The following is a 25,762-nucleotide window of genomic DNA, read 5'->3' as shown; positions in this document are numbered from 1 at the left end:
CTAGAAAAGGGCAGCCACAATGATGGAACAGGGCCATTTGATCATTGGCAGAGCAAATGGCAGCAGGGGGTGGGGGTGGCCCGTGGCAGAGAGGGGCCCAATGTAGAGAAAGTGGCATGGTGGTGGTTTATTTTTATTTTAACCTCCTCTGGAAGCGCTGGCCCCTGGGGTCAGCTGAGGAAGCTGGACGGCGAGAGAGTGAAGAGGAAACTGTTCTTTACACAAACGAGCAGAAACTGAGAGACTCAGACAGATTAAGAGGAGATTAGACAAATCCTTGGCAAGATCAGATGATCAGGGGTTGCCCCCCCCCCCAAGGGCCAGGGTAGGGCCGTCGCTGAAGGCAAGCTGTGCAGGGGCATAAAACAGTGGGGTTGTGCGAGGTCTCTGTTAACCTCCTTTATTTATTTATTATTGGATTTTTATCCCGTCCTTCTAGACAGAAGTCTACTCAGGGCGGCTCACAATATATTGTGCATAAACAAGTTAAAAACAACAATTAAAATCTACAGTTAAAATCCTGCGCCTGCTGAGGGCCTTGAGAGGCACTGTGTGGCCCCGGAGGGAAAGAGGAGGGTGGACAGAAGTGGCCTCTCTCCCCCTGTGGCTTCAGACCTCTCTGCATTAACCCACTCCCTCTTTCCAAGCTGATACTCCAGAAACAATGGGGAGCCGGCCCACATCTTGGAAAAAGTTACTCTTTTTTTTGCACCGGGAGTATGGATGTCTGGGAAAAAAAAGACCCTTTTTCTTTTCCCAGTTCCGCACCCGCCTGCTTGACTCTTGCCTGCGCCAGGCCTCTCACAAGGGTCGGGTCTTGAACACCCTCAGTCCCTGTCGGGGCTCACTAAGAGCGGCTCTCTTTTCCCAGCAGAGCTCAGCCTTCCAAGAGAAAGAATCAGAAGGTAGCACAGAGAGGCTTTTATTCAGCTGTGGCATGAACTGACATTTGACTCGGTCTTTTCCTGAAGAGCCACAAGCGTCTCTGCTGGACAAACGGCAAGTCTAGCAAGGCGATGCGCCGCCCAGACTCGGATCCTTTGTTCTGAGCCAGCGTGCCTGGCTCTTTGCTTTTCAGTGGTGTTAACGTGGTTCTGCCATTCATGTCCCAGCATCCAGACCCCTAGGCAGGAGCAAGTCTTGTTTCCGTGAGGACTCCTCTCGGTCCAGGAATCGGGTCCAGCTGGCGTCATCTCAAGTCGGGGAGAGGGGCGGGGGGGGGAAGGAGGGCTGTTTTGGCCTCCCAGAGCCTTGCCCAGTGGGACATGTCCTGCCCACCTCCCAGGTCCTTGCCAACGAGGTGACAGCGCCTGCCCCCCCCCCTCACTTGGCCATATCGATCAGGCTCTGGAGGGAGGTGGGGACCCAGGTCTTTTCGCCCTGCACGAACACCACCCCCCGGTCAATGTAGATGACAATGCGGCCAAAGGTGTACAGCTGCTTCCCCTCGTGCCGCTTGCCAATGACCGGCATGAAGACAATGTTGTGCTCCTCGGCCTTGGTCTGGATGAGGTCCTTGAAGTTCATGGGCACGGAGCCGGCGGCCATGCCGATCCCCCGCTGGGCCATGTTCTCAGCCTCCCGGCGCTCCTGCATGGCCTCGTACTGGAAGTCCTTCCGCCGCTCTGTGTGCGTCAGGTAGGCAATGTTCTCTCGGGCTCCGGGCTGCATGTAGCCGCCTGGGAAGGGAAGGGAAAGGAGGGGGGTCGTGAGCAGGTGGCCCCCAGAGGGAGTTGGTGGGAGCAGATGGACATGGGCCTATAGGGACAGGCAGCGGACGAAGCCAGTAAGAAAAGGGGTGCGGAAAGCAGCCAGGATCTGTCCCGAGAGTCTCCACCGATGCATTCCAAAATAGAACTTGTGAGATGTCAGCAACCAGGGCAGGACGACTGACTTCCAGAGGGAACCAGCAAGGAATGTGAGCCGGGGCAAGGATGAGGAAGCCCAGCCCTCTCATCGCTTCTGGCCTCTTCCTTCCCAGCAACCCCAGCCTGTGCCAGCGACCCTTGGGCTAAAAGTGGGCAGCCCAGAACTCTTATGTTCAAGGATTCCTTCCCCCCTCCCACCCTCCCCCTTTACAAGCCTCCTGGGGGAATAAGTGGAAACTCCAGACAAGCATGCCACAAGAATCCTCGTGTCTCCTATCAACCGTGCTGGGGATTCTTCTGGAATTCAAATAGAGTCAGGTCCTCCCTTTCTTTTCCTTAGATGCTTTGGCTTCTATACTGGCATCGTTGTCAAGCTGCTCCTTCTGTGAATGACCCTGATATTACACTGTGATAGGCAACAGATGCTGCTCTGTATGCTGACAAACTCCAATAAAGAGACAGAAGGAGCGTGTTTGTCCACACCAGCCATTGCTCACCCACCGACGCTCGAAGAGACTGCTCGGTTCATGATGTCCAGAGCTTCGTTGAACTTCTCCTTGATGGAGGGGTGGGCCAGCACCTGATCCGAGAACATGGACTTCCAGCCCAGGTACCACTTGGTGATCTCCTCGTAATTGGGGTTGTTGCTCAGCCAGGAACACAGCACCTGCGGGGGGGGGGAGCGGAGGAGGGTCACCAGCCACAACGGCACAAGGGTGCTATGCGTTCTGCCCTGCCCCTGGGGAAGACTAGCACAAAGGGGGGGGGGGGGAATGCATGGGGCAGGGAGGCCTTAAAAGCTCCTGGGCTGCATTTCTGATCAAGAGATGAGTCCTAAGGCAAAACGAGGCCCCACCTGAAGGAACAGGTCACCCTAACCCGAAACGTCCTTCTAAGCTCACAGAACCCGAGTATGCTGAGAGGGACCAACTGGACCACGGGTTAAAAGGTGCTCCTCCCGACCCCCATCTCTCTCCCCCAGCGATTCCTGCCAACAGAAAATATGCACTGATACAGCAAGTGGGTCCATGAGATTCTGGGGAATGAGCCCAGCTGGGTTCTGGCCAGCTTGGCTGAAGGAGGGAAGGACTAAGAAAAAAAGTGTCCCAGTGAACCATTCCAAAATGGAAACTCTGCACAACACCCACACACACACACACACACGCACCCCTTGTCCCCTACCTGCAGCCACTTGGGGAAGAAGTGTTTCTCCAGGAGCCCCACCAGGCTGGAGACGGAGATCATGCCTTCCCAGTCCATCACCCAGAAAAAGGCGTCCATGTGCTGCTGGTGAGGGTTGATGATCAGCTCGTTGAGACACAAGCCTGGCGAAGGGGAAGGAGACAGAAAAGGAGAGAGTGCCTTAGAAGGGAACTTGCGGCAAGCCTCTCTCTCTCTCTCTCTCTCTCTCTCTCACTGCTCTGAGCAAAGCACCCCCCCCTCTGTGTGCATGCTGTACAAACTCTGTCTGTGCGACCTAGGCGGTTCTTTCCCTCGGTGCAGAGCAGCTGCTTCCCTACCACCCACCCACCCCTGCCGGGCCTCCAGGGGCTTACCCAGTTTCGGCACAATGTTCTTGACCATGAAAGCCTCCCAGGAGCCGGGGGTGAAGACCTCCTTCCAGGGCTGCAGGATGAGCTTGGCGGAGGCGTCGCTGGGGTGCCACTTCTGGAGGGCGTTGGAGAGCTTGTTACGGATGGGCGAGTAGAGGGGCTCCAGCCGGACTTGCATCAGGGGCAGCCACGGGTGGATCCACGAGTGGATGGGCACCGTGTCTGTCAGGGGGTTCCAGCTCTCCACCTGGGAACAGGAGCAGACGCAAGGGCTCAGGGGCAGGAGCAAGGGCTCAGGCCCAAAGGTACGTCTCGGCCTCTAGGCGGGTAGAGGAGGGGCAGGCAGAGATTGGTCACCCCCCTCCCTCCCTCCCTCCCTCTTGCCAGGCTGGGGCTTCTCCCCAGCTGCTGCTCCTCCAGGGCATCTGGGCTTCCTGCCACTGCCATGTCTGGAAGAGAGGAGAACCGCCCTTTCACGGCACCAAGCAATCTGGCGTCCCTGGAGAAGAACACCCAGGTCTACCTCCTTCTGCAGCTTGGGGAAGACCAGCTGGTCCAGGATGTTGTCCAGGACCCACACGGGGATGATGTGACTCCAGCTGTCGAGGAAGTCCACCATGGGGATGCAGTTCCGGGGCTGCCACTGGGCCACCACGCTCCTCACGCAGGGCATCCACACCTCCCACATCAGCCTGGTGGGAAGACGGTGTAGAAAGCCACAACGTGAGGGGTGCAGCAGGCCACATCCACACAACAACACACACGGCTGCTCTAGCAGGAGTGAGAAGGGAAAAGGGGGCCACCCAGGTGTGCTTTGGGATGACACTTCCCAGTCTTGGGACTTTCAGGAAGGCTGTGAAGGCACATCTCTTCAGACTAGCCTTTTACACTGTTCTGAAATATTTCATGACTGATACAGTTCTTGTTGTTTACTTTGTTTTCAGGGATAATTCTAAGGGTTTTATCATTTATTTTGCTTTTTGCATTGATGCTCACTGCTTTGAAAGCTAGCTGGAAAGGCAAAATAGAAATGTAATTTACTGAAAAAATAAACACTCCCCCCCCCAGTCCAAAAAAGCAAATCACCCACTGTATTACTCTCAGTGCTAAAAGCATTACGCAAAGCTTGGAAAGCTTTTTTTTTGAATGGGTTGGACTACAGCTCCCATGAGCCACACTGGGTGGTGATACTCAGAGTTCCATTTCCAAGCATCGGTCTTTATAAGGCAAGGGACTGCTCCGTATTTTGAAGCCCACGCTTTTCCCTGGAGAGCACACGGAAGGCCCTTCTTCACCTGTGAAAAGCGTCTGAAGCAAGATCCTGCCCGCCGTGTGACAGCAGCTGGTCATTTTCCAGCAAAGTCTTCCACTTGGCAAGGATTTCTGTGCCATACGTGCAGTCCTGAAGGGGAGACAAGCCGAGAGAGAGAAAAAGGGTATCATGTGCACAAGGGCCGGAGTGCAAAACAGGGAGGAGCAGGGACTGAATGGCTCTCTCAAGCGCAAGTCGCCCTGGCACTTGGGAGATCCAAGAAGAATGGGGGCCAGAACTGGCCCCGGAGGCACTGAAAGAGGAAGATCAGAGTCTCACAGGCAGAAAGGTGGGTGGAAGTTAAGTCAAGGGGAGGCCAAACCCGGGGACTTCCATGTGCCGAACAAAGTGAGCCTCGAGCCTGCACGGCGGGTCCAAATCCTTCCAGCCCCTCCCTCACCTTCAGGGGATCCCAGTTCTTGAAGAAGTCCTTGACGAGAGGGAAGACAATGGCCACCGCCAGGTCCACGCGGTCCGACATGCGGTACTCCTCGTAATACTTGTCCTGGAGGGTCTCAAAGATCCTGGCGCACTCCAGCAGGGTAAGAGGGTCCGAGCAGTCAGGCCGCATCCGCCGCTCGCACTCCTCCACCAGCTCCAGCACCTTGCTGAGGTTGCGGACGTCGGCCTCCTCGCGAGCCAGGACCTCGGCCATCTTCTCGATCTCATGGGTCAGGTTGACGACCATGTCCCGCTCGTACTGGAGCTGCCGGTCATTCTGGATGATCTCCTGCTCCGTCAGGTCGATGAGAAGTTGCAGGTTGTGCTCCAGTTCAGGCAGGGCGAAAGCCTGCGCCTTGGCTTCTTTGCCCAGCAGCCCCGGCACCGGCGGCTGCTGCGGGCTGTCGTCGGGAATGTTGTGCTTCTGGCTGATCTGGCTGTAGCTGTAGTAGACCTTCTGCTCACGGCCGGTCATGTCGATCACCTGCCAGACCAGGGACAGCGCCCAGCATTGAAAACCCAGGAGGGGGACACAGCAGGACCCCACCCTTCACCCCAGTCCGCCCCCCAAAGCAGAATTGGAACAGATAAAGTAAACAGCAGAGCTGGCGCCACCCGTTGTATTTTCTCCCCCTCTGTTCCATCTATGGGTATTCTGACTGGGCAGTCCCACTGGGAATACGCTTCCCAGAAGCCCTCTGCCCTTGCCATTCGCCTTTGGACGTGTCCACAGTTAAGATCAGACACTGCGCTCGCAGGCTTCCAAGCGGCAGGTATGGATAGAATACCATGAAAGAAATGCAACAGCCTGTGTTGTCAATTATGTCACAAACCCAAACCAATACCCTGTGGGAAAAAAACCCTTTAAAAGGGTCAGTTCAGACGTTTACTGATCCCATCCCCAGCTGGGGCCCTGGTTCTCCCTGCGCTCGCTCACTAGGAAGGAGGGGCCAGTTAAAAGCCAGTTGGAAGGTGCTCCCTAGAGCCCTCCCCCAGGAAGAACCCAGCCTGAACGGAGGACCTCAGCCTCACCTTCACTTGCGCCAGTTCCTTCTGAGGCGCTGCCAACTGCTTCCCCGCCCTGCCCTTGGCCTTCAGCTCTTCCACAGTCTTGTAGGTGTATTTTGGCTTCTTCTTGCCCCCACTTGGGTCTTTTCGCCACTGGCTGAGCTCCTTCTGGAATTCCTGGGGGTGGGGTGGGGAAGAAGGGGGTACACCTGAGACGGAGCCAGACTGTGCACAGACCGGATACGCCCTTGGCAAAGCGCATCCTTCTTTCCCCCTCCCCGACCACAGTGGAGTCAAGCAGGGGCTGTCCCTGGCCACCTGGTTCCCCCGCAGGTGCACACGGCAGGCCTGGCCCTGTTTCACAAGCCGCTCTTTTGCAGCAGGCCTGGGGAGCCCCAAGACCCCGAGGAGAGGGAGCGGAGGTCGCACCTCTTCCGCTTCTTCGTCTGAGTCGACCACAGGGAAGTCCTGCAAGGACTGGGTGGTTCGCTCCGAGCCGTAGGCCCCGATGGCCGCCTTGCCCTTCCGCTGCTTGGCCTCGATGGGGTTGATGATGCCTAGGAAAGACGGCAACCGTCAGCCAGCGGGAGGACGCCCAAGGCCCAGAGTGGCACCTGAGACGCTCCGCCTCTGACAGCCCTTGTCAAAAATGTGTGCCCTTCCCAGCCTAGAAAGGACTGGCAACGACTGCACCTCTCAGGTGGAAGAGCCTCGAGCCAGGCCTGCTTTTACATCTGCCAAGGGCCTGGCCAATTGTAGACTGCCCGTGTGTTCGGGGCTAAGCCCAATTTTAACCTGAACTGCAGCAGACCTCCTCCATTTAATAAGACTTAAATAAGTAGCGACTATCACTCCCTTTTTGTTCCAGTGCACTCACTGGTTCTAAAAAATGGATTTATATTACGTTTTGGAACTTCCATATCTGTGGCATCCTTGGTTGGATACGTGGTTTGCATCTTCCGCTATTGCCCTAAGAATGTCATGTACAAATTCTGCTCACAAAAGGAAGAGAAAGATGTCCTCCTTGGGATTCCCACAAGCACCTGCCCCATTGTGAGAAAGGAGGGGCGTCCTCACCTTGAGCATTCTTTCCGAGGCCCCGGCCAGGCACGTAGCCCATCTTCTGGAGAAGCTTCTGCCCGATTCCCTTGGTGTGCCGCTCCCAGCTGCCAAAGTCCATGAAGGACTTGGTCCCACCGATGAAGCCCTTCTGGCTGGGTTTAAAATTGCCACCCTGTCAATGATAACAACAGCTTGGTTCACCTGGGTTTGCTACACTGACAACTCGAGCAAACAGACAGTTCAGCCATTAGCTGTGGCGTTTATAACGGAGACTGTGCACATTAAACACCAGCAAAACGCTCTTATCTTGAAAACTCAAAAAAGAGACTAGGGCTGGGTGAGACCAAAAGCCCCTCTAGTTCTAGATCCAGTTGACAGGGTGCCCCACCAGACGTCCCAGTGGGAAAGTCCCAAGCAGGACAGGAGAGCAACTCCACCCTCTTGTCTTGTGCTCCCAAACAACTGATTCATCCCACTGGTACTGAGGGCTGATACACAGCTGTCCTGATGAGTAGCCCTGAGTAACTCTAACCTCTATGAATTTGTCCAATGCCCTTTAAAGACACCCAGGCTGGCAGCCACCTCTGTATCCAGTGGCAGTACATCCAACAGCTTAGTAGTCCCGCCTGTGAAGAGATGCTTCCCCTTATTCCTCCTAAATCTCCCTAAATCTTGCCATGACCCCCTCCACTACACACACAAAGAGGTTCTTTCAAGTACAACTGACACTTGATGATGTGCTTTCAGAAGTTCCAGCAGCACCAAGAATACACATTTATAGCCAAACTCACCGTCTTTAACTTTTTGGGAACAAACTCTTTGGCGTGTTCCTCTTGTTTTGCAGGCTTCTCGTCCTCATCAGAATCCTCCTCTTCAATTTCGTCACCTGCCGGCTTTTTCAACCCAGCGCTGATAAAGTTTACAGGTGCAGAGTAATCTCGAGACCTGGGCAAATTTTTAAAAAGCAAACAAATGAATCCGTGGTGCCCCTGCAATCTACAAAAATGAGCCCAATCATCCTTTTCTAATCAAATTAAGTGCTAACATTTACTTCAAATGTCTCAACATCAGAGGCTGCCGTGTTCAATTTCAGTGACAAACCCATGCCTAGTTTTTATCCCTCATCACCACAATCGGACAACGTTTCCCCCAAACGGGGCCACCTGGCCAGACTTGTTTGCACTTTTATCCCAAGCTTGAAAACAGGGCCACGGAATATTTCAGCATAGGCTCCTGCATCAGAAGGATGGGAGGGCCGTCCCGCACAGAGAGGGTTGCCCGTACCGCTTGCCCCCGAAGCTGGGCCTCTCGTCATCCGAGTCGTGCTCAGCCCACATGCCGTAGGTGGCTTCCTCCTTGGTCTGCCAGTGGCGCTGCCGGTTGGGGTTGAACTCGTTCTGGAGGTCCCAGTCGGTGATCTCAAAGCTCTCCATCTCCACGTCATCGTCGATGGCGGCAGCATCCTTCTTGCCGTACAGGTGGGAAAGCGACATGATGGCGCCTGGCGGGGAGGGAGGGAGAAGGGCGGGGTCGGGGCAGGGCAGAGAGGTGAGCGTCCGGAGTCCAAGACAGGGAAGGAGGGAGGGAGGGTGCTGAGGGAGGGTGCCGAGGGCCGGGGAAGGCCCCTCTCTCGCCTCGGCCTCTTCTCCGTATGGAGACCCTTCTCCCTTTCCTCCCTCCCTCGGCCCCTTCGCCCTGTCCTTCCAACCCCCTCCCCCCTTGACAAGGGCTCGGCTGGATAACCCCCGAGGGTCCCTCCCCGCATGATGATGACCCCCTTCTTACTAATTTCTCAAGGCCGTTCTGGCTCCTGACCCAGAGCCTCAGAGACCCCCACAGAGAGGGCCCCTTCTCCCTTTCCGGGCCAGCAAAGGGCCAAAAGCCTGGAGAAGTTACTATTTTGGGGGGTGTGGAGGGGAGTCGGCCAAAGCAACGCCCCCTCCCCTCCCCAGAGACCCGGAGCGACCCCGCCTGGCCCGGGAGTCGAACCCCCCCAACACCCCCACCCCCACCACGGAGAAGGCCCGCCTCGACCCCTCGGTCGTTATGGAAACGCACCCCTCTCCACTCCCTCCCGGGTCCGCCTCGCACGAAAAACAGCCGCTCCTCCGGCCCACGGCAGACTTCCGGCGCGTCTCCGAGCTACGGCGCCTGCGCAGTAGGCCACTTCCGGCTAGGTACCGGAAGGGGCGGGGACGAGCCGGACACACAACAACCACCTTGAGTATGATGGTGGGGAAGGAACGCTCTGGCCCCTCGTCTCGGTGCTCCAATCGTCCAGAAGGGCCTCCACCGCAGGAAGGGGAGAGGGGTCCCCTGAGCATGTGAAGAGCGCCCTCCCCTTCTAAGCAGCCCAAGGCACGGAGGCTTTTACTCACCGCTCTTTGTGATTCTTTCTCCCACTTCTGCACCTCCTTTGGACGGCTGGTGCTGGGGGGGGGTCGCGGTTGCCATGACAACGGCAGGCAGGAACCCCCCCCTCCATCCCCCCCCGCAAACCGAAGCCCTTTACGGCTCAAAATCACGAGAACCCGAGGGATCCGGCTGGGCCTTTGGGCAAACCAGGAGGCGGCGCTTGGGAGGAAGGGCAACACAGAAGTTGCTTATAAAACCAGCCTGGCCTTTACCTCTAAAGAAAGGGCATCATCCGCCTTGGAGAGAAAAGAGGGGAGGAAGAGCCTCGAGGGGCACCCGTCAAAACCAAGGGCAGCCTCCCCCCCCCCCCACGTGTGCAAGGACACCTCGGTGCTTTCACGCTTCCGCCCAAGATCTACCATCGGCTGAAATATATCCATCCAGGCAGGAGGGAGAATCTCCCCATTGCTCCTGTTTGGTTTCTCCAATAACATCAAACACAGTTTAAGTGGGTTTTTTTTTTCCAGCCTTGGAAGGTGATCATCATCTCTATGCCTGGCCCACAAAACCTTGAGGCTGGGTGTGTGGGCTAGAGAGAGAGAGAGAGAGAGAGAGGAGAATGCTCGGCTCCATCAAATATTCATCACCCGGCTGTCAATACATGTCCAGAAAATCCATTATGGTGGAGACACCCTCACCTTGGAAAGCTCATTTGGCCCCTCGTTAATTAGCTTGCTGGCAGGCAGCGGCTTTCTCTCGGAAACCCAGAGAGGAGATGAATCCAGGACTGGGCGGTGGGGAAGCAAGAGGAGGGAGCCAAAAGGTCCCTCAGATATTTTGCAGATTTGCTGGTGGGCCTTGGAGGAAACATGAGAAAGAGAGAGAGAGAGATTTTAAAAGGCTCTTGAGAGAAAGTGCTGCTCTCTCCTCTTGATTGTTGTTTCTCAGTGTTCTTCCTGGACTGCAGATCCATGGGACTGGGTCGTGCTCTCAAAATACCCATTTATTGCACAAACACTTGCAGAAGAGCAAGAAATGGAGGTGCGAGCACGGCACATGCTTTTCGGGAGAAGTGCTTAAAAACTGGCTGAAAATTCATCCTGAGATGAAAAATGTGCATTTCTGGGTAGAGGCCATGGTGACCTCATCCCGCTTTGCTCCTTCAGTTGTTACTTCTCGGGCCACAATCTGTGAGGAAATAAAAGGAAACTGGGACTTGTTTAGTCATATAAAGATGGAGTCTGTTAGGTTCTGTGTAAGATGGATTTAAAAGCATTGAAATGGTCTCAGTGTTATTCAGAGTTGCTCTGCCTGTCACCAAGATAAGCACCAAGGCTGAGAAAGAAGATCAAGATGAGATGAAACATCACATACCGCTTCATTGCCAAGATAACCCACCTGGAACATCTCATGTGAAATAGGGGTGTGGACTGTGTTACACCCACTTTATTTTCTTAATAAAAGCAATTATGCTTAATCTAAAGGGCTTGTCTCTTGAACAGCAGGATTGCACCTACATCCAGATTTGAGAAGGTTGTTCATTGCTACTGTAATATAGAGAGTTCCTACCTAGCCAGTCTCTTATGTTATCTCAGGAAGCACACAGTCAATGATTTACTGCCTTGTAAGCAGGCTTGAGTTTTCTTTCAGGTCAGGATTGTCCACAGGGCAAGGACTGCGCACTTCTGGGGAGTAAAGGACCTACTCAGTGGTAGTTTAGCACCTATAGTGACTGCTCCCCTGAGATCATTATTTCTTTAGGAAGAAATGATCCTGACACAATCTTTCCCCCCCCCCATCAAAATGCAGAAAAATGTTGTTCTTGGACTTATCCTGCTTGTTGTTTGCTTGCTCGCAAGACAAAAGATACACCTGCAAATCTGTGTTGTGGATATGAAACACTTTTCCTTTTCTTTCAAATTATCAAAACAGTTCTTAATCTGGGTGAAATTACACACAGTGAGACGTGAAGGAGACAACCTTGTATATTTATTTAAGAATTAATAAATAAACCTAGTTGATTTTTGGAAATTACAAATAAGAGAGAATTAAACAGGACAAGTTTGGGATTATCACCTGTAAGACCAAAAAGAAAGAAAGAAAGAAAGAAAGAGAGACTCTTAACAAAGTTATAGTAACAGAGTTATGTAAGGCCTGCAAATTAGAGATTTTTTTTAAAAAAAAAACAAGACACTTTCCAACAGAGGTTTTAAAAGGGGTCTTCAACAGGCAAGTATAAAATATTCTCCAGTACATTTTGGGCGTCTCTTTTCTCTCCGCAGACTTTCAGCATTTACCACAGAAGAGTGACTGATCAAGGGGGCTGCCTCTTCTCCTCAGGAACTGGGAGTGCCCATACTTGGCAGGTAAGCGAAGGAGAAAGGGTTTCACAGAGAGAGCACTCGGTTTGGCAATTATCAGTAGCAAGCAATATGCTTGGAATACAGATTTCCACTGGTGCTTATCTGCAAATTTTCTTCTCTTTGGAGGAAGGAGAAGCAGTTTGCATCTAAAAGCGAGCTGGATAAAGGACAAAACAGGAGTCAGTTCTGAAGCATATCAAAGCATGGACTCAGTTGAGTTTCTCCTCCATTTCCTGCCCCTTTGCTGGCTTAGAGTTACTGTCCCAGACCACCACTCCTCAGATGGCACCCCCTGATCCCTCACCCTCTTTTTATAAACCTAAAAGGAGGGGGGAGCTGGAATAATCCAGGCTTCCTCCCTTGGGGGCAAGATCTGCTCACACACAGAAACACATACCTGGAAATCACTAACGTTTATCAGTGGAAAGCAGTCGTATTCTGAGTCCCCTGTAAGGAGCCAAAGACATGGAAGAATTAATCCTTTTGGTCTTTTAAATAGTTAGAACTCTCTCTCTCTTTTTTACACAGGGCCAGGGAGAAACAAAGCTAGCCTGACTCAACGTTTTAGGATTGAAGCACCAACCCCAACAGTACATGCCCACATCAGGTTAAAGCCATCCTTCTTCCCCGAGTGCAGGGGTGGTTTTCCAATCAGAAAAAAAGCAGCACTGCAACTTGTTTGGGGAATTATGATTTTCCCTATGAGGGACAACCTGAGAAGCAGATCTGAGTCAAAGAGCTACTGCAAGGAGCCACGGCCGCAGAACCACTATGTAAAATAATCGCTTTGCCCACTGTTCAAAGACCAGGGAGAAAAGAGAAGAGGAACTCACCTGGAGGTGTCCTTTCAGGTTGGCAGGTGTTTTAAAATCTCCGTTCAGGACCTGTGCAAAGGAGAAAACCCTCCCTCGGTCAGGCTGGTGTCTTTGGCTGAGCGACATCCCCCCCCCCAATCCAAACATCGCAAAAACAATAAACTCAGAATAGAATCCAAGCTCTGAAACTATTGAGCAGGTTTCAGAGCTAAAGAGTCTTCCTTTCGGGGGGGCTACAGGGCACAGAATCCCTCAGCCCCTGCGGGAGACACCATCCAAAAAACCCCCCCAACAGGAAAGTTTCCAAAAGCCAGGAGGCAAAGACGCCACTGATCAGCTGCCACGAAGGTCCACAGCGTGCTCCTCTCTGCACACTGGCTCCCTGAATCCGCCAACGCTCCTGGCTCTGGGATCCTGGATCCTAACCAAAGCTTAATGCCATCAATTAACAACAAGAAAAGCAATTAAAAGCTGAATCACAAAAGAAAAACGAACTGTACTGGCTAAACAAGAAAAGCCCCAGCCCGGCCAGGAAGAGGTGCTTCTCGTCCTCTGCAGCCCTGTCTGTGCCTGAGCCAAGGCGCAAGATGGGAGGCTGGGCAGAGACCCCTCTGGGCCATGAATTCCCGGCCACGGTGGTGCCTTTGGAAGGAGGATGGGCTCCCATCAGCTGGGAAGAAGATGGAACGGAGTTACAAATGGCCCTTGGAAGCTGGGCTCTGAGGCTTACGGCAGGGGGCAGGAAGGTATTGCCCTCCAGACTCTTTTGGACTACGAATCCCATCATCCCCATCCAGCATAGCCAACAGTGACGCAGTGCAGGAGCTGCAGTCCAAAACCATCCAGAAGGCTAGCATTGCCCTCCCTCAGGGCTCAATCTGGGCCGATCAGAGAGTTAAACGGCCGTTTTCAGTGCTTATCTGGTGTTCCTCCATTTCCAGATCGCTGGAAGAATGGGAAAAAAAACGACCTTAACCACTTCCCCTAACGCAGAGCCACTTCCAGAGGCATTCAAGAAGCCCTTCTGCTCCGGGACTGTGCCCAGCAGGGACGGCGCGGCACACTCACCCTGTGGGTGTTGTTGATCACCAAAGGGTCCGGGTTCCCATAGTTAGGTGGGTTTGCATAGGGATCGTAGCCCAGCCTGGCTAGCATGGGAGCGATCTGGGCCATGTCTTGCACCACGTCGGCCGGGATGTGCCCCAGCCACTTGGTCAAGGCCTCCATGTTCACGGGCTTGATCACCTGGTCAGTGGATCGCTCAATCCTGCACCGGGGGGGGGGGAGAGAAGAGGCTGTGAAGCTCAACCAGTGAGATGCAGCACTGCGGGGTCTTCCCTACCCTCCACCCACCTCGCGAGAGTCCCCGTTTGCTCTCCCCACTGGCTCTTTGCATCCAGAGCCAGGAAGCGGTTCTTTCCAGATCCCCCCCCCCTCCAGCTCAGCATGACCAACCGCAGGTGCTAGCTGGGCGATTCTGGTAGTTTGACTCCAAAAGGGAGGCAATTTTCCCAACCTGCACTTTCATCTTAACAAGGGGGAAAAAAACCCCACATTTCATAAATTCCAAGCACAGAGGTGGCTTTTGGCGGGAGCCTCTTTTGTGAAGGGCCGCTTGCTTGCCTGCTTTTAGGCATAGCGCTCTGTTCCAGAGCTTTTGTTTTCAGCTCAGCATTAAAACCAGCGGATGAGAAAAGTGTGGATGGAGAGAGGCCGAGAGCTGCCGTGCCCTCGCAAGGCCCCTCGGCTAACCTCAGCTTCGGGAAAGCAGCCCCCTTGATCCACCCACACACTCTAGTGATGGCGAAACCCCCAGGAATTGTCTTGCACAACAGTCAGCAGGTTCGCCTCCAACCCCCATCATCCCTCGGAGGCAAGCAGGCCCGGCCACATTTCCCAGTGGCAGGATGAGACAGGAGCAGGACCAGCACTCACTTGGAGAGCGAGACGCCGCCCGGCTTCCCGATCAGCTCCTCGTGGTGCAGAACGGCATCGCTCCAGGAGATGTCCAGGAACTCCATGATGGCCTGCAGGGATTTCTGGGGGTGCAGGACCAGCTGCTCATAGTAGACGGGGAGGCACCGGGAGCGGCCAATCTCCAGGCATTGGGCGTACATCACCTCAATGGCTTTGTTCCACTTGGTCAGGCAGTCCCGGTAGCTGCGGAGGTCGAATCCGGCAATGGTGACCTTCCGGGTGATCATGGAGTGGACGGAGGCCCGGCCATCCCGTACCATCAGCAGGAATTTGGAGTTGGGGAAGAGGCGGGAGAGGTAGAGGGAGGACTTGAGGGTGAAGGGGTCCTTGTTGCACAGGTAGCGGGCCGGCTCGCCGTGCTTGGCGATCACCTCCAGGATGAAGGCCTGCATGGCAGCGTCCAGGACCTGGTCCGTCACCCCGGCTTCGTCCAAGCGCATCTTCTCCCGCCCAGATTTGGACCAGGCCTGGCGCATGGCCAGCACGCGGGGGATGATGCGGGTCTCCTCCCCGCAGCGCACCTCCGGGTGCGCGTCCAGCATGGCCCGCATCAGGGTGGTCCCGCTGCGGGGCACCCCGCCAATGAAAATCAGAGGCATCTCTTTGCTGTAGCGGTACTCCACCCGGTTGGCGTCCAGCATCACCAGCTCCTCGTTCTCCGGGCGCATCAGGCCCCGGTTGGCACCTCGGCCCAGGATCTGCTGGCACTGAAGCATCTGCTGGCCCAGGTGGGCCGAGACCATGAGGGCGACCGCAAAGCCCACCCCCAGCAGCACACGCCTCATCGTCACCCGCATCCTGGCCCCGTCCACATGGGCCCAGGAACTGGCGGCGCCCGCTTCGCCTCCCGCATTCGCATCACGAAAGGGCCCGCCGAGGACCTCCTGCAAAGGAAGAAGCCGGCTGGTGAAAACAAGGCTGGCATTCCCTCACCCTGCAAAGCGCTACACCTCCCCCTGCAACGCGCTGGGTGGCAGCAGGAGAGGCTTTTATGGCAGGAGGCCTTCCTGGCTCTGGCCTTCCCATGAGAAGCAGGGCCGAATTACCAGCCAGAAATTCTCCTTCCCACTGCCCTGCCTCGCACGGCTGCTTGGAAGCGGTGCAAACGCCCCGCACCGTAAGCAGAGCCCAACCCCTGAACTGGGAAAGGCTGCCTGTGGGTCCCCAGGAGTGCAACAGCAAGAGAGAGAAGACCCTCGTGCAGCCTTCCTTCTGCCCCAAAGAAGCCCCTTGTCGCCCTTCTGTCTCTCCTTTGCCCCTGAAGGCCAGCCAGCGTTCAAGGGGCTCCTTACAGCTTTGGAAGGTGGTGACGTATTCATGGCCAACAAAACTGGGGGTTGGGTGTATAGGGCTGAGAGGTGGGGGGGAGGGAGGAGAGGGAGAGCTCAGCTCCATCAAATATTCATCACCCCACGGTCCGTATATGTCCAGAGAATCCATCACGCTGCTGACACCCTCACCTTCTTGCCTTGGGAAGCTCATTGGGCTGCTTGTTTGCTCGCTGGATAGCCGGCAGGCAGCTGCTCTCTCTCTCTCTCTCTCTCTCTCTCTCTTTCGGAGACTCAGGGAGGAGATAAATCCAGGGTTGAGGGCTGGAAAGACAAGGAGGAGAGGCGAAAGGTCCCTCAGATGTTTTGCAGATTTGCTGGCAGGCCTTGGAATCTCTCTCTCTCTCACACACACACACACACACAAACTCACGGTGCTCTCTCTCTTTAATCACTGTTTCTCAATGTCGTTCCTGACTGCAGATCCCTGGGTTCTGTTTGCAGCCCCCCCAATACAATTTCGCATAGACTGGAACGTCCTCTGCTGCCACTCGGATGTGCTCCAGGCGTCTGCCCAAAGCCCTGCTCTTTGGGCTTTGCAAAAAATAAACCACGTTCAACCTGGCGAGGCTCGAAACGCCTCCAAAGCTGCTCCCCTGCGGGATAAAGGGCTGTGTGGACCTGCCCCCACTTGCCACCACAACCCTATCACTTCAGGTGGGTGGCAACCGAGGTTTTCTTCCTCCTCTTGCTTAACTAGCCATTCTCACACAGGCAGGAGGTTTTTTTTTTTTAAAGAAAGGAGACTTGTTGGACTACAACTCCTAGCAGGCTGTGGGATTTGGAGAGTGACCAAGGTCTGCTTTTCCCATGCTCTGGCTAGAGAAGAACCGGGGTTGGGGGGGTGGATGGACTGCTGGGACAAGCCAGGTCTTGGATTTTGGTCTCTCCGGTGGAATGGGTGCTTCAGTTCCTGGCATGGAGCTGATTCTGGGGCCGGGATGTGCAGCAGCTGCCGGAGGGGAAAAGTCCTTGAAGGAAAGGGCCAGAGAAAGCCTGAGGGGTTGGGGGTGTCTGGTGAGGAACAACACAAGTTGGGATTCCCAGGACAAAGAACAACCCTTGAGCAAGAAAGAAGGCAGGTTGCAAACATCACGCAGGCCCTGGGCTCATCCCGTTGCCCTGGCAACCGAGAGGCAGCCCTTGTCGAAACCCAGGCGGCTCAGCAGCGCCACCTCCGGGCACAGGCGGTCCAGCAACACAAACATCCCTGATTAGCAAGCCTGAAAGGAGCCGCTGGACGTCTCGTTAATACAAATGCTCCTCATAGGCATCCTTCAGTCTCTGTATGGAGGACTGCAACGCTCTATGCGAAGCTGGAGTGCCCTCTCCAGAGCACAAAGCCTGGGTAAAATAATATGGAGGATAGGCTGTTACCCAAGCAGCAAATCCCCCCTCTCCACGTCAGTGAAATAGTCCAATGGAAAGGCAAGAACCAATACAACTGGTTCCAGCGACGTGGCAGGAATTGGCAGAACAACACGAACTGCCTCCGGGACTCCGGCTCCGGATTTTGCCTCGAGGTCAACTCCTGAAGCCTTTCCCGTCAGTGCATATAGCCACAAGGCAGTGGAGGTTTGGAATCAAGAGTTTTCCTTCTCCTAGATGGGCTAGAGATTTGCAAAATATACATGATTCATTGATTTATTTATTTGCAGAGCAGATCATTCTGGCTGTCTTTGCTCTTTGCCATCGCTCCCCTTTGGTCAAGGCCTCCTCAGCTTCCTGCACTGCACAACCTTCCCGTCTCTGGAATATCATAAAAAATATCAAGGGGAATGGCAATGGGCCTGGTTGTTTTTCTTATCTTTTTTTGGTATATGCCTTGGGAAAAGACGCAACACCAGCCACAGGAGAGCCAGCCATGGAGAATATAGTTCAGCCCTCACTCTCAAAAACTAAATTTAACCACTAGAGAACTGAAACAGTTTCCAAAGGGGTAGCTGGGTTAATCTGTTTCCACATGTAGGAGGCTCTGGGAGAAACAAGAAATCAAAGGGTGGGAAAGGAGGAGGAGGAAGAAGAAGAAGAAGAAGAAGAAGAAGAAGAAGAAGAAGAAGAAGAAGAAGAAGAAGAAGAAGAAGAAGAAGAAGAAGAAGAAGAAAGAAAATGGCAAAATATTGTGACTCCTTTAAGTCTTAACACATTCTTGATCCATGAAAGCTCACACTGAGACAAGCCTGCTAGTTTTTTTAGGGGCCCACAATATTCTGCTCTTTGTTTTCTTTTCTCTCTGTCATGCCCTGTGCTTTTCCCCCCCTTGCAAAGCCACTAATCTGTTTGCAAAACTTTTTTTAAAAAACTTGGCTGAAACTTGAGATAGGAAAGCAAGAAATGTACAGCTGCACAAATGAGGTGGCCTGAATGCAAGGCAGTTCCTTGTGTTTTAAAGTTTAAAAAAATAGTGACAAGATGAAGTTGAATTGTTCACCTAACCATAAAAGCAGACCCTCACTGGGTGAGGGGAGAGGATTGGAAAAGTTGTGGGTTTTTTTGGACTACACCTCCCATGGCTGGGAGTTCTGGGTGTGTTTAACCAACTTTCAGGCTCAGAACAACTTTCCAGGACCACAGGGCTCCCACTGCAGTCCAAGCAGTCTCCAAGGGGAGCCCTCAAAGAAAGGAAAATGAAATCAAACTGTTCTCTTTGCAACAGTGAAGGGTCACCGGCCCCCTTCCTGTGACCTTACAAGCAGCAGTTTCTGGTCCTTCCCTTCTTCTGCCTGGCCAGTCGCTCCGTGAAAGAACTGCCCCTCTAAAAAGAAAGAGCCTGATTTCCCCAGGAGCAGTATTTATACTTTCCCAGGCATTCTGCTGTGATATTTTAAGCAGTTGTCTTGAAAACCCTGCCTTCCACGCAGAAGGCAACCTCCACTGCTCACCTGGGGGTTAGGTGCACCACCAGATGACAGGGGCTGATATCCAAAGCTGAGGGTCCCTCTTTTGCAAAACACGTGGAGACAGAAAGAAGGGCCATGATTCTAGAACGGTCGGTTGTGCCGGTTGCTAAGGGATGTTGAGTCGTGGCCAGCCACTGCCCAGGTGGTTGATTCAGAGGCGAGCGCTCTCTGAACGCTCCCCGGGCATTCCTGTAAAATGCCCAGCCGGGGAGGCTGGAACATAAACAGACATCTCCTCCATCAGGGCTGAAATCAAATCAGCAAAACGATCCAGCTGATGATGCCCCCAGGATGCAAACACACACCGGTTGCTGGAGGCCTTCGGGAGCTTCTGCGATGGGAAAGGGCTTTTCATTATTGGGTTTAAACACTGAGCAGTTTTGAAAAAGATAAAGTGGCACAAGGTGGAATTTTTTCTTTGATTAAAATGACTCCATTTCCAGGAGGGAGGGAGGGAGGGGCAGAAATTATACTTTCTATGTCAAAGGCTTGGCCAGGGAGAAAAGCCCTTTTCCCACCAACCAAGGGAAATGTCCTGGGCCCAAACCACCAAACCAGGGAGGCAGAATGGAGTCGGCACTCCGTTCACCTTTCAGAACCCCAGCCGAACACCCGAGGATCATATACCGAAGGCAAAGACTCATCAAGTACAACACGCAGCTTGGAATAAATAAGTTATGGCAAGAAGAATCTCCTCCCCCTGCCACACACCTAAGAGAAGGCGGCCAGGTTGCTTGTTGACAGAAAGGGAAGAACAACAAAGCCCAAATCTTGTAATGCAACAAGTAATATTCAGCCAATGTTAGTGTTTCCTTTCCTTTCCAGAAGGCGGTGGGGGGGGGGGGGGGTTCCTTTCCATTCACAACAAGGAAACAAGACCCACACATTCCTCCGATGCTCCAGTAATTTTCCTGATCACAGTCTGGGAGGTGTGAGAGGCAGCCCTCCACCTTTCCAAAAGGAGTGCTCTAAGCCCTATAAGAAGGGGGGGCATCGTTGCCTCCCACACATCCTGGACTGCCGTGGAGACAGATGTGGGGCCTTCTGCATGGAACAAGGGCACCTTTGGAGTCTTCCTGGATGGTGGCGGGGAGCCCTCCAGGTAGCCCATAGATCAGAGGTGGGCCAAGCTGGCAGGCTGGCTCAAGCACCTTTTTGTACCCAAGACCCTGTGGGGGCCACACAGACCACCAGGACAGTCCCGGAATGCAAAAGATAAATCGAAGGTGCTAGAAGCTCACCTCCAACTTTGGGAAACAGGCAGTGGGGGATTACACTGTTACCAACCTAGGCGGTACTTTTGCAAAGCACATGCCTTATCTCACTATCCATGGTTCCAGCTGGAAGTGGCCTGTTTTCTACACCACAGACAGCTGGCCGGTTGCGTGTGTGTGTTTGTGTGTGCCACAAAAGCTCAGGAGATACCTGCTGGTGCAGCCACCCTTTAATCCTCCTGCAGAACAGCCGTTATTTCAAATCCCTCGTGGAATTATCACTGCTCTCCGAGGTTCCACAGTCCTTGGTTGACAAGCGCTGGGAGGATTTGCTACTACAGCTCATTACAAAGCCTGAGGAAAGGGCAGCGTGGAGTAACAAGAATATTCCCCTCCCCTCCCTGACAATACTCTTCTGTGGTTGTGGGGTTATTGCTGTTAATTACAGATTTTTGAAATTGTCACAGCAAACAACAGAAACATGAACCAAGGATGGACGATTATGAAAAAGGGTGCTGGTTGCGAAGCCACTTAGGCCCCTGTGCTGTGGGGGCGGCTGCAGGGGCGCGCGTGAGAGAATGAGTGGAACGGTGCCGCTGCTTTTTTGCCTTGAACCCGGATTGAGTGGGACGTGGCAGGGCAGCGGTCTGCCTGTGACCGGCCTCAGCCTCTGCCTGGAGGGCCAGAGATCCTCAAGAGGGTGGTTTCGTTACTGCCCTTTTCTCCACCTCTCCACGAGACAGTGCCCAGACCAGAAACCGCACAGGGTCAGAAACACAAAGCAACTGCCCTCCCCTCCATTTGTCCCCTTACCTGGCACTTTACCGGGACCCTGAACCTGCCAACTGCCTGCCAACTCCCCCTCCAGGACTGCTCCAAACCCTCCGAGCATCCCCTCTGCAGCTGGGAAGGTGCTTGGCAGCAAACCAGCCCCTTGTGCTGGGTGGAACTCCCTGTTCTCCATGTGTGTTCCCTCTCCCCCCTTACCACACACAAACCTGGCAACTAGAGAGCCTCCCTCGGTGCTATCTGGCTTCCGGCATGATAAGGAGCCCAAGCAGCAAGCCAGCACTTGCCTGCTGGAGAGCCCTTCAGAGAGGCCTTCTGCCGAAGGCCGGCCAAGCCCCCAAGGGCGCTTTGGTGCCTCCACAAGGCACAAAGGAAGTGCATCCGCAGCGCAGCTGCCTAGGCCTCGTTTGGGCTGGGCTGGTGAGCCAGATGGAGGGTAGGTAGGTAGGTAGGTAGGTGGATAGGATGGAGGGAGGGAGGAAGTTTCCCACCCAGCAGGACCAAAGTGCAAGGAACAAGGTTGAATGTTGTTCTTTTGAACATGGTTTGAAAAAAAGAACCACACAGCTGACTTACAGGAGGGAAGCACAAAAGCCAAGGGCAACAAATGCCGGAAGGTGAGTTTTAAGAGGGGCAGCTGCTCTTCTGAAAGCATATATATATATATATATTTTTAAAAAAGCCATAGCGGGTTTCCAGTTTGGGCACTTGCAGTTTGACTTTGGTTCCTGCGCTAACAATTCAGACACGTAGCAAAAGCAGCACCCATTGCGTTGCCCATTAAATCAAAGAGCCAACGGGCCAAAGAGCTGGGATGGCATTTGTGCAAAAATGATCGTAATGTGACTCGTCAGGATGAAGGACGGAGGCAGCAGAACGCCTAAACCTTCCAAGGAGGCTTGTTAGGCCTTAGGAAGGTTGCTGTTGGCCTCAACAACAACAACAACAACAACAGTGTGCTGTCACGTTTCCCGGCTACTCTACCTCAGCAGATCCTACGTTTGCAAAAACCAAGTTGAGGGCCATTGAAAACAGGCTGGAAAGATGGGTCTTAAAGGGAAGTCCCAAGGCTCTCTCTCTCTCTCACTGTGTGTATGTCAGGGTCTGTCTGTCCTCCTCCCATGGGATGCCGGTGGAGGGCCTGCTACCTGAGGGATGAGGATAGGGTGCCCCCCCTCCTAGAATCAACTGGACTGCAAGTCCCAGCAGCCCCTGACTCCAGCTGTGTTGGGACAGGGTTCCTAGCACTCTAGTGGCATCTGGAGTGTGTGTTTGTGTGTTTGGGGGGGGTCAGACTTCTGCTGAGAGGGACTGAGGCTCAGAGGAGCTTCCTGTCTCCCTCGGGTATTTTCTGCAACCACCTCCCCACTGGAAAATTTTGGGGCCTTTGGATATAAAAAGGGGGAGACATCACCAGGAATCTCTCTCTCTCTCTCTCTCTCTCTGTCTGTCTATGTGTGTCTGACTGCCTGGGGCAGGAACAGTGGGGGGGGGGCACTTAAAAATAAAGCGGGGAGGGAAGCAGAAAGCTTGGCTCGCGTGAGAAGGGTTCCAGGCCTCTTGGCCACCCCTCCCCCACACGAGGAAGACACAGAGGAGGGGGGAGGGGGTTTCTCTCACACACACTCCCCCCCCCCCCCCGGAAACCACACTCTTTTGCTGCCCGGCCTTGCCCAATGCTGTGCAACTTCCTGTAAACGCTTCTCTCCTGAATCTGCACGCCTTTCATCCTGTTCCTTTCTGTTCGCGCAACCACTGTCTTCTCGGAGGGCAGGAAAAGGCAGATGGCCGAAGGTGCCCGAGCCTCCCCCCCCCCCCATTATGCCTCAACTCCCAAGTTCCTGCCCGGATTGTTGTGATGCATCTTTGCCATATCACTCGCTGTTCCTCCCTGCTTGCCAACCTTGGGTCACCCAGATGTTCTTGGACTGCAGTTCCCAGAAGACTTCGCCAACGGCTGCGCTGGCTGCGGTTCCTGGGAGTTCTAGTCCAAGAAGACCTGGGTTGCCCAAGGCTGGGGAATCACTGCTCTGCCAAGATCTAGTTCCCGTCTGGAGGCCTCATGAGAGGAAACTTCGGGCAGGAAGCCCACCCACCCACCCCCAGCCATGGGTTCACAGGCTTCTGTCTAGGGAGTCTGTCTCATGTCCCCCCCCAATCCACAAAATCCTAGAATCAGGGAGTCGGAAGGGGCCTCTAAGGCCATCCAGTCCAACCCTCTCTGCTCAGCGCAGGAGGAATCCAGCTCAAAGTGCATCTGACTTTGATGGCTGTTTATATTCCTCTTGAGAAGCTGAAAAAAATCAGCTCCTTGGCAGGACGGCTGTGATGAGCAAAATATGGATCTTGAAACTAGCTGCTCTGGCGCATCTTTTATTGTAATAAAGAACTCAAAGGCTAGAAATGCTAACGCCCAGAATCAGCACGGATTCACACACACACACCTCTTTCTCGGTGGCACACCGAGGGATGGGAGGGATTTGTGTGTGTGTGGAGGGGGGTCTCCTGCGAGCTCTGGAGCCCCCCTTGGCGGGGGGGGGGAAGCCTTCCGGAGGCAGGGCTGAAGGCAAGGCCAGAGGGAGACCCGGACTCGCCCCACCCCCGAAGGGGATCCCCCTGAACCGAGACCCCTCCAGCTCCGGGAGCCCCCCGGGCCAACTGCGGGGCAGAGCCGGTCCCCCTCGGCGGCCGCGCGGGGCTGCGCAGCGAGGGCATAGGGCCCAATCCACCGGCCCCCTTCCCTCGGGCTAGATCTCCCAGGGGCCCGTCCGCGGTCCGCCGGCGGCCAGGGAAGGAGACCCCCCCCCCTCTCTCCCGCGGCCCGAGCGGTCCCCGGGGCGCTCCCCTTCCCGCCTTCCCCTTCTCGGGCGACTCACCGTCTCCAGCGCGGGCGCTGCTGCTTCTGTCCGGCGGACGGGGCGCAGCGCAGCCCCGGCGAGACCTCGGAGCCCAGCCCGGCGGCGGCGGAGGCGGCTTCGGCTTCCCCTGCCCTTGGCTCCGCCCGCGACGTCAGGCGCACGGAGGGAGGGGGAGGGGGAGGGGGAGGAGACCGGGAGCCCAGCTCGGCCCCCCCCCGCACCGCCTCCTCCCCCCGCCCCGCCGCCGCCGCCGCCGCGGGTCTCCGCCGGGCCCCCTCCCTCGGCCTCCGCCCCTGCCCGGCGAAAGGGCCCCCCCCCCGCCACCGGCGTGGTTGCGCTCGGGGTGGGCGCGGAGTCTGGCGCACAGCTCTGGAAAAGCCCCCCCCCCCGAGGAAGGGGGTGGACCCGAGCGGAAGGCAGCGGTCCAAGTGGTCACAGCAGCTTCCCCCCCCCCCCCGAAGGCGCCCGGCGCGGGCCCCCGCCTCCTCCTCCTCTGCCTGGTCCGCGCTCCCCCGGAGGCGGCGTCCCCATCCCTCGGGACCCCTTGGCCGGGAGGGTCGAGTGCCCGGATTTGGGGGGGGGGGAGCGAAGGCACCATATTCTGGGATGCCGCTCCGGCAGCGGTTTCAAGAGAGGCTGTGCAGAAGGATTTAAGCGGACTCGTGTCTGCTGCGTTCCGGCGCTTTCCTCCCTCCCTCCCGGGCGCCCCCTCCCTGCCTGCCTGCCTTCCATCCATCATCAGCTCCTTCTTTCCATCTTTAGGCTCTCTAGAAAATGAGGAGCCCGGAGGCAAACAGAGGTAGAGAAGCCCTTGGCCTTCTGTGCGGTGGCCCCCTTTTTGCAAGGCACATGGAAGGGGGAGGGGTCGGTGGGGGGGGAGAGGCGCCATTCTATTCACTGCAAGAAGCAGGCACCCCCCCCGCCTGCTGTTTATGGGCCCCCAAGGTTTATGTGCATCCTATTGTGAGCGCCAGGGGTTTCCTTGCCCCACCACCTCCACCTGGGCAGGTATTTCTCCTTGGCCAGAGTTCCCTGAGGGGGGGGCTTCCCCAGGGCAAAACATGGGGATAGCAAAGAGGCCAACCCTCTTTCTGTTTGGGGTCTCCCAGATGCCCCCACCCACCCACATCCCCCCACCCACCCACCCACCCACCTGATTTTATACTGTCTAAGCCTGCAGAGAACTCAAAAGCTCACCAGATCTGCAGGGTTATAAACTGTGATTACGAGTCAGGGTGGGTTTTGTTGGTGTTGTTATTTTTGATGTTGAAACTCGGCCTCCCTAAGGCCCAATGGCGTGTGTGTGTGTGTGTGTGTGTGTGTGTGTGTGTGAGAGAGAGAGAGAGAGAGAGAGAGAGAGAGAGAGAGAGAGAGAGGGAGAGAGAGGGAGAGAGAGAGCGCATATGGCCTGAGCTGGTTTGTTTTCGGGAACGGGGCTATTGCGCTCCATCCACACCTTCCTCAGCCACCGCATCCCTTCCCGCCCCTTCCTGCACCAGAGAGAGACCTGCCTGGGGAATCCCGTCTTGTCAAGACCTTTTTGAACTTTACTTCTAAGAGTCACGTTCCTGGCAAAATCTGCCTTGCCACAGACTTTTAAGTTCCCCACCTGGTGCAAACCTAATGAAGTGGTGGTTTGATCCACAAAAGCCCATGTATCGTGTGAGGATTCTCCTGTGGTCTATCAAGGTATTGCCTATTTTTTGCATTCGTAAAAGATTTGTGGTGTTCCCGTCTAGCTAGCAAGAAGCCACCTGGCCTCTGTGGCTTCCGTGACAGCCCACGGGCTCGCAGCCTCTGCACAGTTTGGGTTTGCCCTGCCGCAGTGCCATCGCCTAGAGGGCGACCCATCGCAGGAGGGAGTTGCCTTTTGGGGTGCAGCTGAAGGGTGTCCTGGATCCCTTGCCAGGCATGTGAAA

At 54.9% G+C, this 25,762-nt stretch overlaps 3 protein-coding genes across 4 annotated transcripts in view; 1 reads left to right on the top strand and 2 right to left on the bottom strand.

Moving 5' to 3' along the window:
• Positions 1–906: 906 nt before the first annotated feature.
• TFIP11 (tuftelin interacting protein 11) lies at positions 907–9,435 on the bottom strand. The gene is made up of 13 exons (XM_020801854.3): positions 9,303–9,435; positions 8,529–8,745; positions 8,036–8,189; positions 7,260–7,416; positions 6,612–6,739; positions 6,207–6,359; positions 5,134–5,658; positions 4,717–4,823; positions 3,945–4,113; positions 3,425–3,668; positions 3,051–3,193; positions 2,370–2,535; positions 907–1,679 (listed from the first exon to the last, which is right to left on the bottom strand). The coding sequence occupies exons 2-13, from the start codon at positions 8,735–8,737 to the stop codon at positions 1,324–1,326; spliced, it is 2,511 nt and encodes an 836-aa protein (XP_020657513.3). The 5' UTR covers positions 8,738–8,745; positions 9,303–9,435; the 3' UTR covers positions 907–1,323.
• Positions 9,436–11,570: 2,135 nt separating this feature from the next.
• TPST2 (tyrosylprotein sulfotransferase 2) lies at positions 11,571–24,019 on the bottom strand. 2 transcript variants are annotated; one of them, XM_072983447.2, is made up of 7 exons: positions 23,862–24,019; positions 16,215–16,346; positions 14,713–15,638; positions 13,846–14,044; positions 12,796–12,846; positions 12,360–12,409; positions 11,571–12,119 (listed from the first exon to the last, which is right to left on the bottom strand). In XM_072983447.2, exons 3-6 carry the CDS (start codon positions 15,549–15,551, stop codon positions 12,380–12,382), a joined length of 1,119 nt encoding a protein of 372 aa, XP_072839548.1. In that variant the 5' UTR covers positions 15,552–15,638; positions 16,215–16,346; positions 23,862–24,019; the 3' UTR covers positions 11,571–12,119; positions 12,360–12,379. The 2 variants fall into 2 exon arrangements, with proteins under 2 accessions (XP_072839548.1, XP_072839549.1); XM_072983448.2 differs by lacking the exon at positions 16,215–16,346 and having other exon boundaries at positions 23,862–24,011.
• A 606-nt stretch (positions 24,020–24,625) lies between these two features.
• Positions 24,626–25,762, top strand: part of CRYBA4 (crystallin beta A4) — an 11,084-nt gene continuing 9,947 nt past the window's right edge. The window contains exon 1 of the mRNA XM_078381865.1: positions 24,626–24,642. The gene's annotated coding sequence lies outside the window, so the exon portion shown is untranslated. The remainder of the gene's footprint in view (positions 24,643–25,762) is intronic.

The sequence above is a fragment of the Pogona vitticeps genome, chromosome 14 (genome assembly GCF_051106095.1).
Source record: "Pogona vitticeps strain Pit_001003342236 chromosome 14, PviZW2.1, whole genome shotgun sequence".
Lineage (NCBI taxonomy): Eukaryota > Metazoa > Chordata > Lepidosauria > Squamata > Agamidae > Pogona > Pogona vitticeps.
Note: the sequence above shows the minus strand (reverse complement) of the source record. Positions and strands in the feature narration are given on the sequence as shown.

Coding starts and splice junctions, on each gene's coding strand:
- TFIP11 (XM_020801854.3), bottom strand. CDS start 8,737: ATGTCGCTTTCCCACCTGTACGGCAAGAAGGATGCTGCCGCCATCGAC. Junction 6,740..7,259: donor CCTCGGAAAGAATGCTCAAG/GTGAGGACGCCC, acceptor CGTCTTTCCTAG/GCATCATCAACCCCATCGAG. Junction 2,536..3,050: donor TCTTCCCCAAGTGGCTGCAG/GTAGGGGACAAG, acceptor CCCCCCCCGCAG/GTGCTGTGTTCCTGGCTGAG.
- TPST2 (XM_072983447.2), bottom strand. CDS start 15,551: ATGCGGGTGACGATGAGGCGTGTGCTGCTGGGGGTGGGCTTTGCGGTC. Junction 14,045..14,712: donor GGCGGCGTCTCGCTCTCCAA/GTGAGTGCTGGT, acceptor CCCCCGGTGCAG/GATTGAGCGATCCACTGACC. Junction 12,410..12,795: donor ACCTGAAAGGACACCTCCAG/GTGAGTTCCTCT, acceptor GGCTCCTTACAG/GGGACTCAGAATACGACTGC.